Consider the following 19,821-nt stretch of genomic DNA (forward strand, 5'->3'; position numbering starts at 1 on the left):
AATCATCAAATGTTAATCAAACTTTTAGTGCCAAGGTGCCTTGTTGATTAAATCTTTGCCACGGTCAGATACCACATTCCACGTAGTATATGGCATAAAATACTTATCTCTAAGGGAGAAAAGTTGGTTCAGTCTTTAAATAATGGAGCACAACTTTATTCATTTTTCTTCTCAATGACGAATTAGGTAGGTAGGTGTAACCAGTTGTCTTCTGGGGTAAGAACTGAGATAGCACAGCAAAACATTTCATGCAAAAATCCATCAGAATTAAGCTGGCAATGACTTGGTCTTTTGAGTCAAAGTGGTTTTCAGTCTAACTTAAAAATGCATTTACTTCACTGCCTGGCTGTGCAGCAATTGGATTTGATCTGGGAGCTCTTCCCATGCTAACACAGTTCTGAGGGAACCACTGACACAGCTGCTGTGCCTGACATGGGCAGATACTCCTCATCCCAGGAAAACACGCCCTGCAAACACGGCCCAGTTCAGGAGGATGACGTGAGGGCGTGATCTCTGTGGGAACCCAACTGTAAGGACGTTTTCAGGATTTCTAAAAGACCACTGGAAACAGTTTTCCCATTTTTTCCAGTTCTACCTCTTCCCTTTATAGTTGTTTTAACCGCTGTATCCTCCCTCCTGCTTCTTGTAATGGCTTTAAATTTTAGTTGGATTTTCTTTCTAACTTCTTTTCCTCATTTGTGTCCATCTCTGTTAAAACACAGTAACAGAGCAGCTGCACCTTTCGTGTGACTGCACCTGCACAGGAAATTGGAGACATAAGAACAACAGTCACGAATCTCAACTCTAATTACACAACAGATCTGACTAATGACAGCTGTCAGGAACTGCCTCACCTCCCTCCAGGGAAACAAACACTAAGAGTTATACAATAACTGTCTTCCACTCAGTTTTCTTTTTTTAAACAGATACTGTTTTAAAAGTGTTCTGTTGACATCCTATGGTGTCTTTCTTCTTAAGCACCCTGCTAAGTAACTGAAATAAAATCTTTTTTCTCTATGATTAACAGTGTAAAATTGGTAGAATAAAAAACTAAAACTAATAGCACACAGCAAAGTTACAAGATTACTCATTATTTCCATATATGCTACTGCTGCAGCACCACATCCTGTTTCAATCTAAGATTATGCTATAAACCTTCCTTACCACATCCCTCATCGTGTTTTTCTCACACAGTAACAATGACAACACTGCACTGCTGGAGAAAAATGTGTAATTTAACTGCTACAATTCAACAGAAGGCAAAATTCCACCTGTGACTCACATATCAAACAGCTGATCCAGTAAAGCTGGACAGTTAGCTTGTGTCACCACAGATGTTCAGCCCTTTACAGGGCACACCTCACTGGGTCTGTGTGGAATGCAGTTCAGGTTCTCCACAGCCCACACACGGGGCAGTGCTCTGGATTTAGGGCTCCAAAAGGACTGGTAACACCCACGTTTTGGCCAGTGCTGAACAGCACAGGATTGAGGCTTCTTCTCTTTTCTCCCACTCTGCCCTTCCTGCAAGCAGCAGGATGGGGAGGGGCAGGAAGGTCAGAGGGCAGATGGCCAGAAGAGCTGACCCAAGGCAGGCACAGGGATATTTCATGCTGTGCACTGTCATGCCCAGGATTAAAAACAGGCAGAGGAAGGGCTGTGTGCCCGTGGGAGTGTGTCTGTCCACACGGCTGGTGCTTGGAGACTGGCTGCACGTGGACTGCTGTGGGATGTGGTAAGTGACTGCTCTTGCTGCTGCAGGGTTTTTTCCCCCCTTCACTTACTAAAGTGTCTTCTCACCCTTGTTCTTCCTGTTCTCTCCCTCGTCCTGCTGGGGGGTGCTGGGGGCTCTGGGGGTACTCTGCTGGGGGCTGGGGTCAGCCCCCCACAACCCCTTCCATCAACAGACCCAGATTCACCCATTTAGTTTTCCTCTTTCCTAACAACATCTCCAGCTACAAAGAAACTTACCTAAAATCTTGTTAATAAATTGAGGTCTCCTCGATGCAGGTAAATAGACTCCCAAGAGAAAGAATGGAATTCCAGATAAAGCAATGCCAATTCCAATCACTGAATTTATAAAGTCACTATAGAGTGGTATTACTACCAGAAATATTGTGCACATACAGAATATTATTGGGAAAGCCAGGCTCAGCTGGAGACAGAAAAACAGAACAGAATGTTATTGTGATATTCATTGCCTACAAACACTGAGATACAGACTTTTCCCTCTCAGCCCCACTTTGTGAAATTATCTGCTCTTCCTCTTACATATCTGGCTATTTAGAACCATAAGCAAATTGCGGAATTATTTTTAACAGAACTGCTGCTAAAAATGCAGAAATTAACAAGTATGGTAACTCTGCTGTGCTAAAAGAAACTGTATAGTGGCAGGAAGTGTTTCTAGGAAAGTCCAGTAGAACTTGGGAAACCAGAATGACTTCTTTGTGAGGAGTATTAACTCAAAGTGTGAGAAGGTCATTAGAGGATTGGATATCATCAGAGCTAAATGTGGGCCACGCTGACAGAGTTATTTAAGCATTCCATCAGAGATTTCTAATGCAAGATAAAAAGCTGACTCCTATGTAAGCCTATAGAGGCATTCTCTTGTTGACAGAGAGAAGGGATACTGATTGAACTAGCACACAATAATATACTATTCCAACAATCCCTGACTCTTCCCTAGCAGACAAGCTAACTTTCATGGTACAATATAAAATGGAAACCATGTTTTATGTCCTGATCAATTTAGACACAAGATGTATGGTCCAGATTTTAGACAGCACTTTTGTGTTTTTATATATCTTATTACATGGAAGACAGGGATTTCAAACAATTGTGTCATAAGTGTTACCTTAAGAGGCCTGGGTCGATCTGGTTCTTTCCAGCGCAGATATAATTGTCCAGCAATAGACAGACCAACAAAAAACCAGTAACTGAAACTGAAGTAATTAATAAGCTTGAAGACATCTTCCACAGCCAGGTAAAAAAGGGTCATAATACACTGTCAGGAAAGAACAAGAGTGAGAACAACAACAAAACATTGAAACTTACTGTTTATGCTGCTTTTTGCTTAAAGTAACACCTTACACTCCTTGGGGTTTGGCATGCTTTTATGCCTCACAAAATCACTCTTTCACCAATCACCCTGATGACAGCAAATTTGAAGTTCTCTCTTGTGAATTTTCCAAAGTCTTCTTTTAAATAATTCACATCTGAGAAGTTAAAAAGGAAAGCAATAACAACTTACATTGAAGAGCAGCGCTGGCACAGGTGTGAACCTCCCTATGTGGATCATAGACAGCAGATCAGGAAGGTGACCTTCTCGAGATCCTACAAAATACAGCCTGAAAAAATTAGTGAGAAAACACATGGTGAGGCCACAGGGGAGAGGGAATGTATTAAAGAAAATAAAAAAATAACACCAGTGTAATATTTACACCACTCAATTTCCATCCTTTAAACTGGGACCCTTAAACTTCAACTCTTCTTTTAGAGATGTACTGTACAACAACCATTAAAAGATGTATAAGCTTTGGAAACATGCTGTTAACATCTGTTTTTAAAAAATCATGCTACAGGTAAAATAGACACATCTACAGTAACAGAAACAAATTTCTGTTGTTTCACAAAATAGAAGAATAGTTTTCACTGGCCACCAGAAGAGCTTTAGGTCACTAAAATGGTGTCACTCAAACATGCTCAAAAAACCACACATAATTTTAATATCAACTGTTCTATATTGACTCCTTCACCAGATGATGTTCCCATTTGCCTCAATAAATCTATTTAAAATTTTGGCTAGTCACATCCACAATCAGTGCTCAAAGAAAAGCTTCTGTACTGTATCCTAAGCTTTCTGACTGCAGCTTCATAGCAGTAGCAGCTTTTTAAGGTTTTTTCCCAGTAAAAAGTTTTAAAATACTGATTTTAAAAGGTCAGTAAGTTTTAAGCAAATACATTTGAAAGTAAGAACTTGCTAGAATTATTGTACCAAGTAAAATGGAAGGTAATCCAAGTAATCAGAAGGCCTGAGGACTCACCACACAGACAACATTAATATGATCTTTAATTGTGCTCTGTGTGCTCTCAGGAATGCTTTGGGGAAGTAGTGTTAACATCCACAGAGGTTTATTTTATTGTGGCTATTTATTACAGGTTCAGTAACAACAGTATTTTTGCCACTGTCAGAATAGATGAGTATAACAGTAACATGTAAAAATATTGATGATCATTTGTCAAACTGAAAGAGATATGCACTACCTTGATGCTGCTAGAATTGAAGCATTAAGTCCACCAAAACAAGAAAAGGCTACAGCAATGGGAATTGTCCAGCTGAAGCTACCAAATGCCTGGTCAGCAAATGTCTGATGAAAGGGAAAAGAAAAAGGAAACATGAAAATACCTGTGAAAAAGCTTATGTAAAACAACGACATCAGAGCTGTGTAATGAGTTTGTATGGAAAAACAGCAATGCAGTAAGGACAACCCATAATGCAGCACAAAGAAGCACACAGCTTTCTTATTTATTTATGAATTCTAAATAAGCACAGACTTCTTTAGCCAAGCACCTGAACTCACATTTTCTGCTCACAAAAATAATGCTCACAAAGAAAAACAAAACAGTCTGAGAATTTTCTCAACAATATATTTTATTATCTAAATGACCTACAGAACTCATCTGAACATTCTCTGGACTACAGAGAATAAAGGACAAAAATGTCATTACATGACCAAAAAGGGAAGTGCCATATTGCAGTGGATAAACATAACCACATAACCAACATCACACCTACTGTTTATAGACAGTATTCTAGGAATCTAGATTTATTTTCCTGCTTTTGCAATTTCCTAAGCAACATCTTGCTCTCCTTTAGCTTCCCCAGCAGGGACTCTGGGCTCTACTCTCCCAACATGGCAAATGACAGAGCAAGTTCTCTGATCAGCATTTGTTAATGCTGCTGGACAATACTGCCAGCCAGCTGTGGTGACTTTCCATGACACAGCTCTAAACCCAAGAAATCAGGAGCATCAAAGTTTCACAGCAAGTGGTAAGAGCCACTGATTACCAGTGATCTTGGATCTATAACAAAAATGGGTAATAATTTGCAAGATACTGTCCTGGTCAATTCTGTTCAACCTCCTGGATGGAGAGAAAAAGGGAGAGAGACTCAGAACATCAGACAACACATTTGAAAAATGAAGGCATTTCATCCTGAAGACTGAGGGTATTGTAAGCCCCACCTTGGTGTGAGCACTGCACACATCTGAAGGTCAGCACCAGTGTGGAGTCAGGCAGAAACCCTCAGGCTGTGTTCAGAGGCCGTGGGGGGAACCTTCCTACCTATCCCACCTCTACCTCCTGACCTGAACTGCTTCCAGGATTGCTTTCACAGAAGCAAACCAACAGTCATGGTAGAAAAAGAATCATATCTACCTTAGGCAGCATGAGACAACTATTTATAGAAACAGAAAGGTACATACTTTTGTAAGTACCTTTCTATACCTAATACCTACTTGTATTCAAACAAACCTCAAAATTAACATTTTACACCTTAGCAGCACCTTAGGCAGCAGTAGCCTAAATATTTGTATGAACCTTTCTCTAAATCACTTTCTAATCTCTCTCTTGCTTTTTCAGTTTCAGGATCCTCAGACATACAAAGCATATATAGTAGTTCAGCTTTCTGCAGGGCTGTCTTTTACAAATATTTGCTTCAGTTTTTAATATTTTAGTATTTTGAAACACCTCCCCCTTGACCTCCCCTTTAAACCAGTGGTCTTCCCCATAACATTTATGAGCTAAGGAGCTCAGCCAAAGGTGGTCAGCATTCAGAACTGGCCTTTATTTGTACCATATAAAGTTATATTGATTTAACAGTGGTCAAATTTTGATTAATTACTGCAGGAACAAGATCATCAAGAGCAGTGCATTATGGTCTGATTAATGTTTTTGTAGGTCAAAAAAGCCTAAATGACTTTATATAGTTGGGGGGTTTTGTTAAATGAGTGTTTGATTTTCACAAGACAAAACCCTGTATTTAATGTCAATCTTTAACCCATAAAATGCTGAGAAATTCACTGACATAAAACAAAGCTTGGCCAGCTCAAGTTTCCTGCTCTTTGCCAGCACTGACAAAATGCTGTGCTCAGCACATTATCCAGGTTAAGGTTAGAATCCAGCTCTGCTTAGCTGAATAACATCATTTACACTAAAAAGCACTAAAACATCCTTTTGTGTAATTTAGTTGAGCCTCAGCAAAGGCAGATAGGATTTCCTGCTGCTGAAGGAAAATGCAAACCATACAATCCCTCAATGGGAACCTTGCCAAAAGGTTCAAAGTCAACACCGTGTTAGTCACCCTGGTTTTCAAAGGCACCTCCCTTCCTGAGCTCTTCAGTTTATAAATATTAGCACAGGTTCCCTCAAAATGGAGCTTCAACATGGGGGTGGAAAAATGCCCAGATTCCCACAGATATTATAAAAATCAACACAGGAAAAGTATAAAAGAACTAATCCATGTACAAATTCTACTTCCTGCTGAAATCGGGACTTCAGTTTAGCAAAAGCCCATGCCCTAGGAAATGTGTTCTGTACACCATGGACTACCAGTTCTCAGTCAACTGAAACTGCAACTAACCATTTACGTTACTGTACGTAAAAGAGTTCTGCAGCCCAAGAACAAACAATTATTAGAACCCAAAGTGCTTCTCTCAGATCCTTATTGGATCTAAATGCAGCTCTGAGACACCCTGATGCAGAACGTGTTTCATTATGACCCAGTGACTGAACTGAACTAAGATAACTTCTCCAGACAAGTGAGAATGAGGGCAAGATGAAAACTCTAATAGGCAATTGTTGTCATAGTTTAAAGGATTATTTAAACCTGGACTGCTGATTTCTGAAGCCAAACAGCAAATGAAATTACACGAAACAAAACTGAAAACGGTTGGAGGATTTTTAAATATACAAAGCTAAGATACAGAACTCACTCAACAAGATGTTAGGGAATTAAGATGTTTAGTAAGATTGCCTAAAGGATAAGCATTTAGATAAGTAATATTAAAAGCTAAAGTTAAAGAAGAGAGAGAAAATGTATGAATGTAACCTTATGCTGAAGGATGCAAATTATCTAATATGTCATTTGGAGAAATGTTTTCCCCCCAAAAGGCATTCTTTGCAAGCATTTTCCATTTCCTTTGGAAACATCTAGTAATGGGCTAGGGTGGAATGACAGGTGCAGGACTAACTCCAGGGCCATTTCCATCCCATAATTTATATCTGATTTTTCTAAGATATGCTAATGTTGCCTCACTTATCTTGGAAAACAACAATCATTCATATGAGCAGTAAAACCCACAAATTATATACAGATCAAAATGTTAAAGACTCAATGTGTTCTGGATGTTCTACAACAACTGTTAATCAAGCTGAAAGCCTAAACAAGTAATTTCCCTACATCTGTACAAGTGAGACTCTTGAAAAGAGAGAACAGCACAGTGACAGCCTTTACCAACCACTGTCATTTCCAATGTACTTTCTAATGCTGTGGGTGGAATTCCTGACAGAGCAAACGGTGGAGGAACTTCAAGAATTAAACTTTTCCCTAGGTGAGGTGATGTAAAAGACTATTTTAACTGAGAATGATCTAAAAAAAGTTCAGCTTGGTTTGCCAAGTAGATCTGCCTGTAAAATGATCTTTCAGCAAAACAAAGTTGAAAGGTACCTAAACTTGGGCTAAATCTTCCAGTGATGCTAACTAGCTTAATGTGACACATAAAGAACCACCTGCCTTTATACAGGTGTTTCTGACAGGGTTTCACCCTCATTTCTAACAAGTTCACGTACTAATACTCAACACTTGAGTACAAATTTATAAATCCTTCAACACTCTCTTTTCAACAGATGCCAAGAAATGTCTTCTCCAAAGCTCAGCTATCCTGTCTTGTGACCAAGGACAAACCCAAAGGTCTCTGCAGTGTTTCTTACTGAAAGAGTTATTGAAGTGTCAGTAAAAGCAGCCACAATAAACATTCACTGTGTGCGTGTGTCAGAGGATTATTTTGCACAAGAAGGTAGGGCAAAGAAAAGTCCAACAAGCAATCAAATTATCAAGCACATACACCAAGTGCACTGTACCAAGAGAACAAAAAAAAGGGGGGGAGAAGAGTTAGTGGCTGCTTTCTGCTCCAACTGCTATTGTACAGTCACGGATCCTCCACGAATGAGCCAGACCTGGGCTCCCAACTGAACCTCTCACCAGTTCCACTTTAACTGCCACTGCTTCTGGGAGTGGGGAAGTGCATTTATAAAAACAAATGAGGTGGCACGAGGGGAAGAATGGAGCATTCTCAAGGGTATGTGGAGGATGACAGAGGAGCCTACCTGGAGGCAGCTCTAAGCAGAAGCATTTAGTCCACCACAACAGGAGAAAGTCACCACTATGAGGATGGACTTCGTCTTGGGTTCCTTCTGAGAAAGTCTAAAGAGCAAGAAGGATTAAGAGATTAAATTGTCATCTCTGCTATAGTCTGACAAGTCCTGTAGTCCAGAACTTGCACTATAACTGCTTTTACCAGTTAGGAAACAGAGATTCAGTGGCTGATACAACACTTGCAGTTACAGATAAAGTCCTTTAACGCCCTCCCCTCCATCGGACACGTAAGGAATACACACATACACGCACACTGGAGGACATGCACCTGCAATTGGTTCCCTTAGTTCTCTTTTTTTCTTTCTCAAATCAACAGGGAATAAAGATGAAGGAAGATGTTTCCAGCCATGCACTTCTCAGCTGAACTGCCCTTATTTCATCATGGCTAAAATGTTACATTACTCCCAGAAGAATGGGTAAAAACTGAATTACAGCTTTGTTTCAAGACATGAATGACTGGTTTAACTACATTTTCTTTTTATCTTGGGTTAGTTTGATCTCATGATCATCAGCTGGTAACTTGTGCATGGTTTGCAAGAACACTTTTTTGTCCTTTTAAAGGTCCAACCCACAGTTCTGTACAAACAGGCTGAACTAAAATGAGTGTGAATTGCCCTGTGTAAGGAGCTGCCCCAACAATCTGCACAGAATGCTGCCTCACAGTCGGTCACTCAGGCACACTGATGGTTAGCAGGACCCACAGTCATGTTACAAATCACAAGATGAGGAGTGTTTGTCACGCTGAACTGCACACAAAAAGTGCTCTTAGAGGCACACAAAAAATGCCAGACTACAGAGTGTGTGTGGAGCTGCAAGCACATGCTGGGCTGGCAAAGCACTCAACAGGATTGACTGGAGGGACAAATGCCAAGAGATTGTAGTCTAACATGAATAAGAAACTTATACAGAACTATACCCAAAGATTATGAGGTGCTTCTATTAGGAATGTTTAAAAGGCATCTTTTCAAGATCCTATCGCACAGGAGCTTTTCCAGGCTCAGTTCTATAACATTCTTACCCTGAAAATCATACAGAGCAGTAAGGGGATTAATATATATATATAGTGTATATATATATATACACACACACACACACACACATATATAAGCACAATCTGAGCGGTATTTTGGAAGTGCAGGTAATTCCACTTTGACATTTCCTGTCAGGTAGAGTATAAATACACTCACACATTACAGGAAGATTTGTCAGTCAGAGCTACAGTATTTTTTCTCCACTTTAAGCTTCTCAGGTCTCTAAGGTGCTGTTTCCTAAAGGAACCAAACTCTGATTTAAGGCAATCAGGAAGCTGTCCATGCAAAAAAAGCCACTGAGTAGATGAAGTTCTCCCACTGCCACAGATTACATTGTCAAGATACTGTATGACATCTCTCCACCTTGACCAAATTAGATTTAACATCACATATACTAAAGAAAGAGTGCACATCAACCAAAAACAGTCAGAAAATTGTAAAGCTCCAAAAGAAAGCAATTTAAATGTTCGTGTTTCTTGTAATTCTCTTTTCAACCACCACACTGCTGATTGATTTTGCTCAAACAGACATAATCCTTTCCTTGTATTATTGGCAATGCTTTTTCTAGGAGAAAAAGGTACCAGTGCAGTGCAAGGGCCAGCATGGAATTCCCTCCTCATCTTTAGGTCACTGAATACAATCTTATGGTAAGAGAAATCAGCATTACTCTGCTGCATTAATATATTGCAGGTCTACTCCATGTAACCTGTCTTTTCTGCATGGCCCACACTAAGATAATAGATGTCAGCTCCAACAGTAAAATAGTTTTGTTCATGTTTTCATGGAGGTGCTGAGGATACTTGATCTAAATTTTCTCAGGTGTTTGTCCCATTCTTGGCATTTCTAATATCTAGCTGTTGAATAGGAGTTCAGTGTTTTCCAAAGTCTTTTACCCTTCTCACATTGAAAATATTATATAGCACTATTTCAAGTTCTGGCTCAGCTTTTCAGCTTAGACTCTAAAGCCAGAGAACCACACAACTGGCATCAGGAATGCTGCACTGGTAGTGAATTACAGCTAGCTCCAAGAAAGAAGGCAAATGACTTACTAAACAGCTCTCCTCTAAAAGCAACCGCCTGCCCCTAATGAAGAGTTCTTCAACTGTAAGGTTCAGAATGTGCATTTCATCCAAAGAAACCTTACTGGGAAGTGCCAGTGCAAGCAAAGGAGAGGAACATGACACTGACAGCCAAAGACAAGCAGCTTTTCCTATTTAGAAAAGAAGCCAGTGACTGGCCAAATGAAGGAGAGAAGTAATATCCAAAAGGTCTCAGACTAACAAAAATTTCTGTTTGAATTCAGTTAGAAAAGAGAGACTCATCATTTATTCAGCTATACACTAAAGAAGAACCAAACAGCTAAAACAGCACTTCCCAGTGGTGTGTTTTATTCCAGTTCATGGAGGGAGCAGCTCTGCTCTGGAATACAAGAACACCAAGGTAAATTGGATTGATCAACCCTGACTCCTGAGATGATATCTGAAGATGCAACTGCAACCATCTCTTTATCCCCAGCTCAGTGACAAAGCTGTACTGCTCCACAAAGACAACCACCAGCTATGCAGGACAACCAGCTGTTTGCTTTAAGCACCTTTAGCTCTTCCAAGTAAAAGAAGGAGGCTGCCAAGTGTCCCCTCTGGTATGACCTCAGCAGCCCTGCCCGAGCACAGGCAGCAGGTAACGAGAGGCACCGGCAGTCAGGGGGTCTCTCCTGTCAGATGAGGAAGTGCTTGTGGAACAGGATGACCCTTCACAAACAAAAAACACAACAGCAGTCTCAAATGAAGAACAAAGTTGTTCAGTGACAGTGGAAGGTGAGCTGTCTGCTTTTATTGATTTGTGTTTGTGCTACAGAGTAACTGCTTCATGTGGGTAAGGCTGAACAGCAAAGGTTGTGATGGTTTGCACAAGGAGGTAAATCAGAAGGCAAGTGTGACACTCTGACAGGAATCTTTGAAAAGGGAAGTCATTTGACATGATCAGCAACCATCTGAAGAGCATTTGCAGAGATTTTAAGGTACCTGTTGCTGTATTATTCAAATTACTTCAACAAAAAAGCTTAAAAAGATCAGTTTCTTAGCCCCAGCATCGGGACTATACCACAATGAAGCCAATTTTGAAGTAAAAGGAGGACATTTTATCACTTCTTTTTTATATAATCCCTTGGTAAGATTTCACCTCCCAAGAAAAATAGTAAGCAAGGTGATATTCAAAGATACACTCATATTTCTTTTACTTACAACTTTTACTCCCATCATTCAGAAACTAGAAATAGCTTCCCCCTCGCCCCCTTTTTACAGCTCAAAGCCTTTTGACTGAAAAGGAGAAAGCCACTCCATTCCTTCCCAAAATAGCCACAAGATTAAATTTAATTGCTGCTTTACTACACGAAGGACTCTCAAATGCAGAAATATTACTACCATGTTTCTTTAAAAATTCATTAATGTCCTTCTCACCCTACAATTACATAAAGGGCAATAAGGAAACTACAGTATTTGGTGTCCTGTATCACATGTAGAATATGTGAGCAGATCAAAGTGGCTCATTTTCATCAGATTAAGTTTTCTGAATAGCTTAATTCTCACCTCCTTTCTTCATTCATCCACTAAGCACAATGCCCTAAGTCTTCTTAAAGATTCCACTGAGGATAAAATTCTCTTCCACCACCCAGAGAAACTTCACCATAAAGACTTTTACATTTTTGTATTATAGAAGGATTTTCAAATACAGTCATTAGCTTTTTTCCCCCCACAAATTCACTAAAAACTATGGGTGCGTGATGAGTATTTGAATTTGGACTGCCTGTACACTTTTGAAGCAATTCTCCAAATTATAGCCACTTACTGCTTTTTGGTTCCATTGTTTAGCACCAGAGCTAAAGGGAGGTTCCCTTCTGGACCAGGCTACATTGAAGAGAAGCTGCAAGAGCAAACCTGCTGCACTCCCCACTGCAATCCAAGCACACCCAGCATTCAGTGCAGACCTCACCAGAGGTGCAGTGCACGTGTCAGACCCTCAGGGTCAACTCTTCCACTCCACACACACCCTTCCAGAGGCCCACACAACTTGCCAGTGTATTAGTAGATCAAACCTAAAGTTGGTTTCATAAAGCTGGGCAATTGAATTTATATCAGCAACAAAAGGAATCTTCAAGGAATTAAGTGTTAAGTACTATTGAACTTCAGCTGCACTTTCAGCTGATCCTTCTAAAAGGGACATAGGCAGCCACAGTCAGAAGACCACTGCTGATGAGACAACTCAGCAAAAACACCTTTAGATAGAAAATGAGCCTGGCTCTTAAGTTCAAGTGTTTGACAAACCCAAGATCTAGTCAAAAATTATGGTTCTAGATTTCCAAAGTCATTCATTCAGTTAAGTTCCGTTAAAAGTAGCCCAAGAAGCAAAACTTCTAAAATAACTTTGGAATGCACAAACATATTTTTTTATTCTTATCCTGGTCACTTAATATCTCTGCATGCAATTAGATTGACTAAGGACTTTTATTCTCCTCCATGCCCAGATGCATCCTATACTAGACAGGAAGACCTAATCTGTCCAGTTCTGAGTATTACAATTCCATGTAAAATCACACAGCAGTGTACAGACATAAATGTACAAATATATAGTCACTTTTGGTAAAAAAAAAACAGTGTCAAAGAACAACTAAATGAAGCATATATAAACCCATAAAAATGTAGGCCTGGGTTTCACATGTGCAGTGAGGTCCAGGCATTCCTCAGCCCTTCTCTGGCCACCAGTGCTGCAGCACTCGTGTGTTCAGACCCAGGCTGGGCAGGCCCAGGGAATCCCTGCCCACCTCCCAGGGGGGTCAGTGCTCCTGACCCCACCTCCACAGGGCTGGACCACCTCTGGAATCACTGCCCACCTCCCAGGGGAGTCAGTGCTCCTGATCCCTGGAGCTGGACAACTTCTGGGATGACACAGGGCACAGCAGGCACACAACACTCCCAGGGAATCACCACTGCCCACCTCCCAGGGGGGTCAGTGCTCCTGGCCCCATCTCCACAGGGCTGGACCACCTCTGGGATGACACGGGCACAGCAGGCACATAACACTCCCAGGAACAGGCTGCATTGCCCCAGAGAATGTCACTGCTGCCAAAGGAGTGTATTTTCCAAGTTTTGTTAGGAAAAAAACGGTGTTGCTTTACAGAAGTCAGGCCACACAGTGGACTGTGTATTGGCTTTTAGATTTGTCTGGATTAATTAACTATAGACAACTATTAGTAATACCATCATTGGTCACTGGAAGGTAGTTTACATGGGATACTATAGCCTACAACAAAAATAAATACTCCTGGATATTTTATTACCCCTTAGCATATGCTTATTCAAAAATAAATATTTTCTGTCCTTCTTTTGTTTCATTCTGAAGTGTTTTAGGAAGTCTTTCATAATACATTTCACAACAAATTTGTATTTGCACATTTCAGCTAAAAAGATGTAAAGAATTAAAGTTTATTTACTTTCAATACATTTTGTTTGTGTAATTACATTTGAAATAAAAAGTCACAGCCCACATTTACATAAACTATTTTAAAAGTTCACATTAAATATAAATATTTGTGAAGTTTGAAATAAAGTCAAGTAAGTACTTTTGTGGAACCATTTGCCCAAACACCTTAAACAAGACTTTCCTAGTTTGCTAAGCCAGTTTTTAATCACAGTAATCCTTTGTGGGAACAGAGCAAATACTTCATTTTGATGTATTTAAAACTCTCTGTCCATTGTCTAACTACTTAAATTTTAGAAGCCAATTAGGAACCTAAAAGGAAGGTATGGTATTATTTCTTTTCCTCCAATTTAAATAATCAAAAAGAAGATTAAATTTTCCCAAGCCTCAACTTTAAAGGATATAGTAACCAGAACTATTCAAATATTTCACTAGTCACAGGGGAAAAAACCAAACCTTCACTTTTGTTTAATAATTAGCTTAAATATAAAACATGTTTCAACCAGCTTTTACTTTTAAGAAGCTTATATATTTTAATGGGATTCCAATTTCCTTCCACATACAGAAATGACTTTCAGAATATTCTAAGCTGTTGGAATGAAAGCTGTTGGGCAGCCAGTGCTGTGAGTTATAAAGGAGACCCAAAGGTGATGTGTGTCCCCCCTGGGCTGTCACAGCCCATGTACAGTGCTGTGAGTTACAAAGAGCAGACCCCAAGCTGATGTGTGTCTGTCCCAGCTGGGTGTACAGACCCCAAGCTGATGTGTGTCTGTCCCAGCTGGGTGTACAGACCCCAAGCTGATGTGTGTCTGTCCCAGCTGGGTGTACAGACCCCAAGCTGATGTGTGTCCCCTGGGCTGGCACACCCCATGCACAGACAGGCAATGCCCCCTCAGCTCCCAGCACTCCACCGAGGCAGAGGGAACACACAGGACAATCATCTACTAATGACTCCTAATTTACAGTCTGCTCAAAGTGCACCAGTCTAATTAGAGACTTTGCAAAATACCTTTACAAGATGCATCTCTGCTTGTTTTAATAAATCTGATAATACATTATTAGACATGACTTTATTAACTGCTTTTCTGCTTAGGATTAAATTATTCATGGTGAGTTGTTCTGTCCTCCTGTATTCAGTCAACTAAGTACTATAATAAACTAGAGGTTTTTCCTGTTTTGCCCCTAAAAATGAAATGCATCCCTAAAAGGGGCAAAGTTAATAATATAGCAAAATGCCACATGGTCAACTTACCACTGCCACAGCATCACTAGAAAGAACAGCTTGAGCATCCAGCACTGTATAGTAAGCTATATTGGTCATAATATAGATAATAGTCACAACTGGCATAGACACTGCAATAGCCAGAGGTAAGTTCCTGGAAGACAAAAAAACCCCAAACCCCACAAGAGCAGAAAAAAAATCCATTAATAACAGAATAAACTTAATTTATTTGTATCCTTTACAAAAGACAGAAGAGTTATGAAGCCAGAATACAGATTTCAAAAAAGGTATCTCTGGAACCAGGGTTTGGTTTCTTTTAAAACTAGAAATTCTAATACAGAATACTGGAAAAAAAAATCTAATTTTTACAATAACTTAAAGCCTAAATTATGTGTAAAAACTGATCCTATGCAACTGTTCTTCAAATACTCCAACTTCAATGTTTCCAGATCTGTAATAACAGCCTTCACATTTACATGCTTTAAATTATTTCCTGCTGGCCATGTTAATGACCACAACCAGAACCCAGAGAGGCAGAGCACTGAGTCACTGCACTCCTTCTCCCTGGGAAATGCAGCTGTTCTTCTACCACCTGCTTCTAGGACTGATGGAGGGAGATCTATTAAAGCAAACCAAAGCCCTGATCTTCCATCTCCCCCACCATGCAGAGAACAAACAACAGCTGCATAACTGCAGAGAACAGAGGTGCAGATCCAGAACTGCCACACAGCTGGGAGCTCAGGATGTGGGGTATCTCACTAGCAAGCACAGGTCTAGAAAGCAATAGGAAAAAGAGTCAAGAGTAATAAGGAAACACTGCTAACCATTAGATGTAAACAGATAAGATTTAATTGTGAGATAAACTCACAGTGTTGAGTCTGCAGCTCCAAAGAACAAAACCAGAGAGCAAAAGCAAATTTCTGATGGTAGGCTTTGGCTTTTCTCAGCCTTATTCTTTCCTCAAACCTTGCAGGGATATTCAAAGGTTTCAAAAAGGGAAGCAGAACTGAGAGTGTCACTCTCACACTTGGCCAGTATGAAATCAAACACAGCATGGTGACATCAGTGAGCATCTGCCAGGAACACTGTTTTCAGTAGCAACAACAAAAACAATGAAACCCCAACAAAGCATAAAAATTATCAGTCTGACTAAAACTTTGGAAGCTTCCTCAAAAACTTCCTGAGGCCCAGAAGTCCAGCTGTGTCTCTGTGATGCTGTAGAAGCAGAAAAACAAACATACACCACAGTACTCCATATAAATCAGTAAATTAGTAACTGGGAGTTCTGCTTCCAGGTTGCACACTCACAGTAAGAGAGCCATGGACCTCAGCACAGAGAAGAAACAGAACTAGAAAATCACTCAGAAATTAACTCAGAAATGTTACATAAAGTAACAAAAAGCTGAAATGGTATTTTAAGGACTTTGCATCATCCAAGATTAAAAGCCAAGCACCTGTGTCAAACTTAACTTGTGGATGGCAACTTCTGAGTGGACAAGCACAAGGGCACTACGAGTCAAGTGAATGTGAAAAATATGTAATTGTTGCAGTGATTTGACAGAAGTCTGGAATCCCTCCTTATTGCCCAGAACTGTCCATGCAGAAAGCTGAAATGGGCAGTTCACTTTAACAACTACAATTCTACCAAGAACAAAGCTTGTATTAGGCACTGAAGCCTAAAGAGAGCAAATGACTATGATGAAATTTTTATCAGCTGCACACCCTGTGAGAAAATCAGAATGACCACACTGATAAACAGAGCACAGACTACAATCAGGTACCTGTTCCACTGCAATATTGACAACTGCTGTAATAAACAGCAGCAACATCTTGAACTGAAAGCTTAACAAGCACTGAATACAGCATCCACCAGTCATCTAGATGTATTTATTCTTACCTTTTCTTTCTTTCCCATTTTTAATGGAGTTTAGGAAATCTTTGTTAGTGGTTGTTCACAGCCTCACCATCTAAGTATCCAGTAGTTCTACTTATTTCTGTATAAGCTCAGAACCCATTAGTGAATGACAGCCACAAACAAAGCAACTTAGGAAGTATCTGGTTTTAGAAAGCTTGAATCAATTTACCTTTCTGGGTTTTTGATTTCTTCTGTTACAAAATTGAGCGTATCCCAACCAGAGTAAGAGAACAAGGCAGAATATAGTGCAAGGGAGATGTCTCCAATATTAGAAGAGGATCCCTCAAAAGAGTTCTCAAAGTGTGATGTATGCCCTGTGTGGGGAAGAGATGCAATGAAGGACAGCATAATTAAAATACAGCAAATAATGTTTTTCAATTTGTCACACAAAAAAACCTTAGAAACCCTAATTCCTTCAAATCTGCTTATTAAGATCTTTCTTCCAGTTCTTCTCTGTGCTTTAGCCATGAAAATAAGCATTTAAAACTACTAAAAATTATGGCATGTGGATGATACAATTAAACACCCAGTTTGTCCACAATGGCACAAGTTCAGGAATATTAAGTTCAGACTAAGCTACAAACAACTGGCAACAACAGTACTCAGGCTAAGAGTATTTTTTATAACATGTGTATTTATAAGATAATCCACTCTAGTCTTCTATATTCTTTTAAATTTTCAAACATTTTGGCTATGCAGAAAACAAAGCTTACAGGTGTTTTCAGATAACTATGACAAATAACCCCATGCAAACATCTAAGTGGATGCTTAAGTTTTTGCTATTAAAAACTGAATACTGAGAAAAATTAACAGAACTTTAAATATCACTGTTACTTGAGACAAAATTTTCCCAAGCTAAGAGGAAGAGTTATGGTTTTTGCACCAGTATTTGTGAAAACTTGTGCCATCTTTTGACTTTAGGTAACTCAAGTTCATCAATCACAGTTTATACATTCAGACTGTTTTACACAAACAGACACATGCAAACTCACCAAATACAGAAAGTTACTGTGTAAGCCAATATTTGGGGCCTCTCAAATATCTTTATTTATTTCTCTTCCCTACTTTTCATCCTGTGCTGAGGATGAAACACTTCCCAGGGGGCTCACATTCTGCATGTCCTTGATCCATTCACAATAATTACCTTGCTCTTGAACTCTCAACAATAACCAGTTAGAGCAAAGGACATAAACTGCCAGACTGCAGGAAAGACAAGCCTTTATGGCAGCAGGGTCAGTTTTTTAAGCTAACACACCAATAAATTCTCCCCAAAGGAAGGGTTGAGAACAAAACTAAGTTCAGAATTTCTCTAACTTAAAGGCCAATGCCCAACACACACACACACACACACACACACTCTCACACGCTCTCTAATTCTTAACAGCTACAATAAAACCCAGGCTTTGAGCAAAAACAGAGCTGTTGTTTCACAAATCTTCCTACATATTCTATTTTTGCTTTAATTTAAGACACTTTCAACTTGCACAAAATTCCTTCTGTAAAAACACATATTCAGTTGATCTCACTGTAAAGCAGTATGTTCTTTACAGGAATTTACAGTGTCTCCACTCCCATTGTATTTTGCTATCTCTGTATTTCACTGTTTAATGTCTTTTATGATTCCATCCTGCAGGCTGTAAAGTACAGGATTGCTGAGCCATCCAGTACCTTTTTTTCCGCAGTTCAAAGTCAACTGAGATAGGCTGTATCTCATACAGTACCATGATAATGCCCAACAATGGGGTACTGGTGTTTTCAAAGGGGCTATATCATCCTTCTGCTGAGGCATAAAACATAGTTTGCAGTCTGTAGACAGTTACTCGGTTTAACTGATAAATACAAACCTTTGCTTTAATTTTACAAGCTTACCCTGGCATATTTTAACAATTCCAGCTATGATGATGGCAATGAGAGCAGTAACTTTGGCGTAAGTAAATATATCCTGCACACGTGTTCCCCATTTAACATAGGCACAGTTTATAAATGTTAAAAGACCTAGGGGAGGAAAAAAGAAGACAAATTAAAAGACCATTTGAACAACGTTCAGTTTAATTAATTTTTCAAAGATTTTAATTGCAATCTAAATACACACTTACCTGTTATACAACTACTTAGGTTCAACTAAGCCAAATACACTAGTACTGAAAACACACTGGTTCAAACAAAACAGCAAGAAGCAGTTCTAAACACACTGTTTCAAAAGATGGAAGGAAAGATCTTCCCCTTCTCTGATTACGTGCCCATTTTCCTAATGTTACCCCTCATCAGCTGCACTCTGCAACTATCCTGAAATTAAAGAAACTGTTACATGAAATAATTCATTTCAATGTATCAATACTATTCTGATAAATGAAAGATTAGAAATTCCTTTAGGCAAACATATTAAAAGAGTGTTTGATAAGTTTTTTTATCCTTCCTTGCTAGGCTCAGGATGAGTTCAACATCCATGGAGCAGCTGCCACACCAAGTATGGTCCCAGGTGATTCAGTACCCCTCTCCAGTTCTATTGAACTGTATTTCAAAGAGAGAACAGGTCTGAGCAAGGAATGTACAAGGCCATGCACTGATAGGACAGGGGGTAACGCTCTAGGAAGGCAGGGAGATTAGATTAGATTAGATTAGATTAGATTAGATTAGGTATCAGGAAGAATTGTTCCCTGGGAGGGTGGGGAGGCCCTGGCACAGGGTGCCCAGAGAAGCTGTGGCTGCCCCATCCCTGCAAGTGTCCAAGGCCAGGTTGGATGGGGCT

At 39.7% G+C, this 19,821-nt stretch overlaps 1 protein-coding gene across 13 annotated transcripts in view; it reads right to left on the bottom strand.

Annotated features, from left to right (window-relative positions):
• The window catches only part of SLC7A6 (solute carrier family 7 member 6), a 27,946-nt gene continuing 8,125 nt past the window's right edge, over positions 1-19,821 (bottom strand). For all 13 annotated transcript variants that reach the window (XM_017824389.1, XM_017824384.1, XM_017824387.1 and 10 more), the window contains 8 exons: positions 18,942-19,067; positions 17,242-17,386; positions 15,188-15,311; positions 4,261-4,364; positions 3,248-3,344; positions 2,852-3,001; positions 1,969-2,152; positions 1-756 (listed from right to left, as the gene is read on the bottom strand). In XM_017824389.1, the coding sequence (XP_017679878.1) occupies positions 662-756; positions 1,969-2,152; positions 2,852-3,001; positions 3,248-3,344; positions 4,261-4,364; positions 15,188-15,311; positions 17,242-17,386; positions 18,942-19,067 (1,025 nt within the window). In that variant the 3' untranslated portion in view covers positions 1-661. The remainder of the gene's footprint in view (positions 757-1,968; positions 2,153-2,851; positions 3,002-3,247; positions 3,345-4,260; positions 4,365-15,187; positions 15,312-17,241; positions 17,387-18,941; positions 19,068-19,821) is intronic.

This window comes from Lepidothrix coronata, unplaced genomic scaffold (assembly GCF_001604755.1).
Source record: "Lepidothrix coronata isolate B3197 unplaced genomic scaffold, Lepidothrix_coronata-1.0 Scaffold110, whole genome shotgun sequence".
NCBI lineage: Eukaryota > Metazoa > Chordata > Aves > Passeriformes > Pipridae > Lepidothrix > Lepidothrix coronata.